Source organism: Camelina sativa, chromosome 8 (genome assembly GCF_000633955.1).
Source record: "Camelina sativa cultivar DH55 chromosome 8, Cs, whole genome shotgun sequence".
In the NCBI taxonomy this organism is placed as follows: Eukaryota; Viridiplantae; Streptophyta; class Magnoliopsida; order Brassicales; family Brassicaceae; genus Camelina; species Camelina sativa.
The window spans coordinates 7,352,512-7,359,860 of NC_025692.1; the positions used below are offsets into that span (position 1 = coordinate 7,352,512).

At 42.6% G+C, this 7,349-nt stretch overlaps 1 protein-coding gene across 1 annotated transcript; it reads left to right on the forward strand.

Moving 5' to 3' along the window:
- Positions 3,507–5,339, forward strand: LOC104709295. The gene is made up of 5 exons (XM_010425935.1): positions 3,507–3,690; positions 3,744–4,219; positions 4,324–4,509; positions 4,604–5,018; positions 5,107–5,339. Exons 1-5 carry the CDS (start codon positions 3,507–3,509, stop codon positions 5,337–5,339), a joined length of 1,494 nt encoding a protein of 497 aa, XP_010424237.1.

The following is a 7,349-nucleotide window of genomic DNA, read 5'->3' on the forward strand; positions in this document are numbered from 1 at the left end:
TTGCGTACTCAAAGATACAAGTTCCAGTCGTTACGCAGACCAAGGCAACTCCTTATAGCTCCTGATCAAGACCGAGCCAACACTCGGCCGCCACGTTCGAAACCAACCAGGGTATGTGAATCTTCACCCATGATGCGTACCGAGCAACTAGGTGAGGCCAAAGAAGAGTCTGCCCGCACAATCAACTTCATATCGGACTTCACTTGTTAATGGGAAGTTTCAAGCAAATTGGGCCACCGAAGATGGCCATTAAAGGATCTTTTCATTCGGTATTCTTCATAACTACTTTAAGATGTATGCTCCAGCTGGGAGTTGCCAATGTCGTGCCACCCTTCTCCTTTCTTAGTGCCAAGATCGTTACCGCACAAGGTCCTATGGCGAGGCATCTTTACAACATTGGTGCCGGTAAATTAGACCATGGTTGAACTCTTGATGCTGCTGATTCGGTTTTCCTTTTTGATCCAGGTGTTTAGTCGAGTTTTGAGGTCAAAACTTCTAGAAGAGGGAGGGAATGATATGAGCACGGGATCGGACACTCGGCCAGGAACGCTCGTGCCGGACCCAGACACCTCTCGGACGCTCGGACAATCGGTACTATCATTCAGCAGCTAGTGTAGGCGGCAAGGATCTGGCCCAGAACAACAATGTAGCGTCAACCATTCTTTAAGGATCATCAAGGAGGAGCAAGACAAGGTCATCTAATGGGCAGTTTCAGGCCAAGCTCCAAACTTTACACTAATGTCTCATGGCTAGCTTCACCAATGAAGAGCCTTGGGTGCGACCAGCTTTGGGAATCTTGATTCGCGTGTCTTCACCATCACGCTAGTGTGAAGACACCCCTAAGACGTTAGAAGGAGCTGTACTCTTTTTTTTACTCCGGGTTTGTCCCAATAGATTTACCGAAGGGGTTTTAACGAGGCAGCGAACTCTAGTGCATCTCCACTTCGTCCCACTTGGCTCATGGCTTGGAAACATTTATTGACATGCTAGGATCCAAGTTAGTGAAGATCCTATCATCCACGTCCCACCAATGACATGGCAATCCTATCTCCTTCCTTCCTTCCTTTTATTTCATTTTGAACTTTCTATTACCGTTGGATGGTCTTTGCTTTGTTTACTTTTACTTTTGCTTTTAGGTCCATGTGTGTTCCTTAGCTATTGGCCGCGTGTCTAGGGTTTAAGTGTCCCACTTATGTAAGAGTTCCTATATAAAGGCCTATACCCTCATTGTAAGAGGTTAGACTTGAATATATAATTAATTTTCCCATAGAGTGAATCTTTGTTTCTTGTCTCAACACTCTCTTTAGCTCAAGTCTGGGACTTGGCTCTTGAGAAACCCTAGGAGATTCACGAACCGGGATCATAATCCCCTAGTCCGATCGGATCACGAGCCGAGCCATCTCTCGTGTATCATTGCATCAATCCACCGGTCCGTCAGCTGCGTCCGTTCACTCGTCCGTATACAGCGTCTCTTCCATCTATTTCTTTGAGAACTGATCGGGTCGAGATTCTTATCAAGACGTTCTCCCATCCGCTCATCCTTCCGGCGATTGCCGAGTCGATTTTCTCATTGGTTAATCTCATCTCGTTTCCGTCCAAATCCACCATCCGTACATCGTCCACGCGTCCATTCGTCCGTCCGAATCACTGTTCATCCGTCTGTCCGAATCACCGTCTGTTCGTTCGTACGCAGCGTCCTCCCTTCCGTCCATCTCCTCCGGAGATCGCCGAGTCGAGATTCTAATCGGTCGATCCCCTCCATCCCTCCAAACCTTGAAGAGGGCCGACTAGTTCGAAGGCCGCCCGTCGTTCTGTAACCAGAGATCCGCGTCCGACCGTCCACAACTACCGTCTGACCGTCCGCAGCGACCGTCCGTCCGTACGTCTCCGTAAACGACCATCCCTGGGTTCACATCAATTTCATTCCAATCCTAGCAATCTAACAAAAGCCAAAACACAACAACAAGTCCCTAAAGCATCCTCCTCTTCATCGCAACGATGTCACAGTCACACTTTTTTTTTTGCTTTTACCTGCATCGCAACAATGTCACAGTCAACACCCGTTTGGTGTCTATTGACACTCACACTCGACCACCTATGTGTCGATCGAAACCCCCTGGTGTTTCTGAAATCTACCTACAACATCGCCCAAAATCCTAGGGATGTTGACTGGCCCCTTCTCCTTGTATCGATCGCCACCCGCTACAATCATTCGTGAAACACCATATTAGTGTCGACGAACCCATCGCCTCTGTCACTTCTCCTCGACGGTTCTCATCTTCCATACGTCATAAACTCGATCATAACTCCCACATTAACCAAACAAGGCCACAATAATCATGAAAACACACAAACAAGACAAGGAATCAATCAACCAAGTCACATAAACACATGACAAATATCTAATCGCTTAGATAAGTCATGGTTATGCACTAAACCTCATTAAACAAGAAGATCCTGACTCAACCATGATGAAAACAACACCACAACAAGCTTCTCACACGTCCTTAGCCTCATATCTCTACTCCCAAGAAATAATCTCTAAAGAACAAAACTCTTCAGAAACTTACAAAAATGTCTCATGAAACTTCTCATTCTTTCTTCTCTTTGGGATACAACATAGGAGGCTAACGAAAGCCCTATAGTTGACTTCTAACCTTGAATATCTTCATGGTGTCGATTGACACCCACTCTGAACCTTCATTTTTGTTCGTGGGTGTTACAAATCTAATACGCCTATATCCACACCACGCCCTTAGATTTACAACAAATCTACTATCGGCAGAAGATCCCCTCTGTTTAGTGAAAGCATCAATGGTGCTTGTTGTTTTGAATCCCATACTCGATGATTCGAGTGGTTGAAAACCAAGTCGGATCTTGAGAACACATATTTGGAAAAGAATGTGTTATATTAAGCTTTTTGCCTTGAATTCGCATACCTTTATCGAGGTTAAAACATATTTATTTATATTGAAATACATCATAACTGTGTACATTAAATGTAATAATTTTCCAGAAACATGTCCATTTTGATCTTGTCAGTAATGCTCATAACGTCTAAATACTCAAACAGTCATACTGTATTTGACGGGAAAACGAGCTATTTTCCCCCAAGAACTATCATATCTTGCTGAATGGAGCCCGAACTTTGGCCACGAGCTATATATCCCCATCCACTATGGTCGATCGTTATTTACCTCCAAATCAAAAGTTCTATTCTTATATCACCCCCAATTTAAAGTTCAAGATCTAATTACACCCAGTACTGGGTTTGTCATGGTTTACTGTTTGCTAAACCGTTTTACGAAAAGCGTAAACCAAATTAGACCAGAGTAAACCTAATTTGACCCGAGTATTGTGTTGTAACCGAATTTGACCTGCATTTTTCAATTTTAACCACGTTTTGACCCGAGTAAAACTTATAACAAACCCAAAATCCCATTACAAACCCTAAAACGAAGAACCCTAAAAGAGCGAGTTCGAGTTCCTTCGAGTTGAAAGATTCAATGGCGTTAATCGCGAGAGATCCCGACATCCCTACTTCTGATTTCGACGAAGAAGGTGAAGATAGAGACCAATTTCACATCGAACAGTTGGTTGAGGAGTTTATCGACAAACCTCCAATCCGCCACGATGTGTACCCGGAGAGTGAAGACGGTCCAGTAAGAGCTCGTACGCATATGAGGCGTGGTATGGCGAGTTGTTCTACAAGCAAGCGTTTTTCAATGGTGTTGCTTTCAAAGAGGCGGGTCTCGATTATGTTCTCAAAACTGGGAGAAATCTGAAGCAGTACAGGTATGATAAAGCCAAAATAGGGTATAAATGTGTTGGTGTTAATGATGAGGATGGATCTAAATGTGAGTGGAATGTTTATGCGTCGATTTTGTCAAATGATAAGATGTGGAGGATCAATAAGTTTACTGATAAGCATAGTTGTATTCCAAATGGAGTGTGTGAGATGTTTACAGTGCTGCATATAGCTAGGTTGTTTGTTGATAAGATTAGGGATGATCCCGAGTTCTTCATGCCAAGGAAGATTGAAGAAATTGTAAAGGCAGATTGGAAGATCAGTATCACTAGACCTCAATGTCAAGCTGCTAGGAAGACGGCACTAAAGTGGATTGAGAGAGAGTATGATGAGCAGTTCCATAGATTAAGAGATTATGCAGCTGAGATTATGGAAGCAAACCCGAATTCACATGTCTTACGAATGATGATGGTAAAGACATGTTCAACAGGTTCTATGTTTGTTTTGACAACATTAGAAGAATAGGGATTGCGACTTGTAGGCCGATCATAGGAATTGATGGTTGCTATCTGAAGAATAAGATTAAGGGTCAGCTATTGGTAGCTTTAGGCAGGGATGCAAACAATGGTATATATCCAATAGCATGGGGAGTTGTAAAAGTGGAGAACTTTGACAATTGGCTATGGTTTGCAAAGTTGTTGAAGGAAGACCTTGGGTTAAACGATGGTGATGGATTCATCATGATGTCCGATAGAAAAAAGGTAAGTTTAATTTGTGTCTTTTATTTTGTGTCTTCTCTTATTCTTTTATTTTGGCTTCACTAATTTAATTTGTGTCTTTGGTCTTATGTGTCAGGGATTGATCAAGGTTGTTTCTCTGGAGTTACCAAAGATAGAGCATCGGATGTGTGTTCAACACATCTACGGGAACTTGAAAAAGGCTCATGGAAACAAAGCTCGACTGAAGTCACTACTATGGGATTTGGCATGGTCTTACAATGAGTCAGAGTATTTGTGCCATTTGGAGAGGATATTTGCTTACGACTCTCGCGTTTACAGTGATGTAATGAGGAAAAATCCAAAGAGTTGGTGCAGGGCATTCCACAAGGTTGGTAATTACTGCGAAGATGTCGACAATAACTCAACAGAGTCTTTTAACAGCTCCATCAACAAGGCAAGAGAGAAGCCTTTTGTTGCAATGCTAGAGACAATAAGACGACTGGCCATGGTGCGAATATCAAAGAGGTCAACCCTATCTCATAGTCACACATGTAAAATATATCTTATCCATCGTATCCTTATGACTTATGTATTATTTGTTGTGCTTAGACTTCTCATGTTTTTCACAAATGTTTGCAGGGATCTGTACTCCATATGTTGTTAATTTTCTCGCGGCTGAGCACAAAGCAGCATCTACGGCTAAGGTGTCAACAAGCACAAATGGCACCTTCGAAGTCAAAATTAGTGGAGACTCTCACCGTGTCTGTCTAAAGAAGATGACTTGTATGTGTCAAAAGTGGCAAATATGTGGCATCCCGTGTGAGCATGCATATGGTCTCATCATTCATAAGACGCTAACGGCTGAAAACTAGGTCTGCCAGTTGTTCCAGACAGCTATATGGAGGAGAAACTATGAAGAAGGCCTGACTCCACAAAGAAGTGCAAAGTTTTGGCCTCGTACAAATGGAAACAAAGTGTATGCAGAACCACCTGAGGAAAAATAGACCAAGGCTGACAAGAAAAGTAAGAAGGGTGTCAATGAGTCACCTACTAAGAAGCAACCAAAACAGAAGAAAAGAATAATGCATTGTGGCATTTCTGGGGAAGCTAACCATAACTCTAGGTTCCATAAGTCTGAATTTGCCAAGGTATCATGCATTGCTTTGATGGTTTCAGTTTCTAACTTTCCTTTTGGTTACTAACTCTCAAGTCATGTTTTTTTTGCAGCCTTCTCGACAGCCTTCTCAACTTGAACCAAGTCAAGGGTCACTCACTCAAGCTTGATCAAGTAGCTACTTATCACTAGGGTGCTAATTGTGTGGTTGCCTAGATTGTATTTTCGACCACATGAACTCTTACTTCTCCTAGGTTGCTTAGTGTCTTTTGTCTTAAAAGGTGAATTTTGTGGTTGCCTATGTTGTATTTTCGACCACATAAACTCTTTCCCTTTCTATCTCTTTTGTACGATCTATTTCGTTTCAAATGCTGAACGTTTATGACATTAAGTATAATCTATTTCTTTTCTATCTCTTTGGTATGATCAATTCAGATTGCATAGCTTCATGTTTGACACAAAAGGTTTCAAGTACACATTGTCTTAAATCACAAACAAACAAACATAAACATACACCATCCTCAACCAACTACTTTTCTTATCGCAATCATGACCATCCATATTATCACTATAACACTCATCATCTTCTTATTCCATGATTTGGCTTCACCTAAACCATCTTCAACCTTCTCCAATACCTCCTTCACCATCTTCTCATAAACCATCTTCTCAAACTCCAACCTCTCTGTCCTAAGCTCTTTCAGTTGTTGCTCAAGTCCAACATTCTTCATAGTCAATGCATCAACTTCATTCAGCAAAGCTTCATCGACCCACTTGAACGTGTGTTCATCGTTCCGAAGCTACCAATATCACAACTATTAGAACAGACCGTCAGAACCTCTCTTGTACATATAGGGTTCATCCCAGAAGTAGTGGTTTACTTCTCTGAAAAACTTCTTCTTCCTGTAAGGATCCATATCATCAGGAACTTCTCCACAGACTTTGTAATTCACGAAGTCAGCATACCATGGCGCAGTATCCGAAGTGATCGCCATACAGTTGATTTTTAGGTTCTCAACCCCGATGTCATGCATCTGCTCACAAACCTGGGCGACCAGAAGTTGTTCCTCAGGCATTGAGTCATCTATTGGAACAGCATCTTCTATCCTCATTCTTGACAAATGGTCTGCCACTCCATTTTCTATTCCTTTCTTGTCAACTATCTCCATGTCAAACTCTTGGAGAAGCAGGATCCATCTCAACAGTCTCGGTTTGGTATCCTTCTTCGAGTAGATGTGTCTCAGAGCGGCATGATCGGTATACACAATGACCTTCGAACCCACAAGATAACTCCTGAATTTCTCGAATGCAAACACAACTGCTAGGAGTTCCTTCTCTGTGGTGGCATACCTTCCTTGAGTCTCGTCCAAGGTGCGACTGGCGTAGTAGATGACATGAAGCTTTTTGTCAATTCGCTGTCTCAGAACTGCTCCAACTGCAAAGTCTGAAGCATCACACATGATCTCAAAAGCATGATCCCAATTCGGAGCTTGCACTATGGGTGCTGAAACCAAGGCTTCCTTGATCTTGCTGAAGGCTTCCAAACATGCTGCATCAAATTCGAACTCAACCTCCTTACACAGCAACCTTGTCAAAGGTCTTGCAATTTTTGAGAAGTCCTTGATGAATCTCCTGTAAAACCCAGCATGTCCCAGAAAACTCCTGATGTCCTTCACTGTCTTAGGCGGTTGAAGCTGAACCATGACCTCAATCTTTGCCTTGTCAACCTCAATTCCTCTTTCAGAAATCTTGTGTCCCAGAACGATCC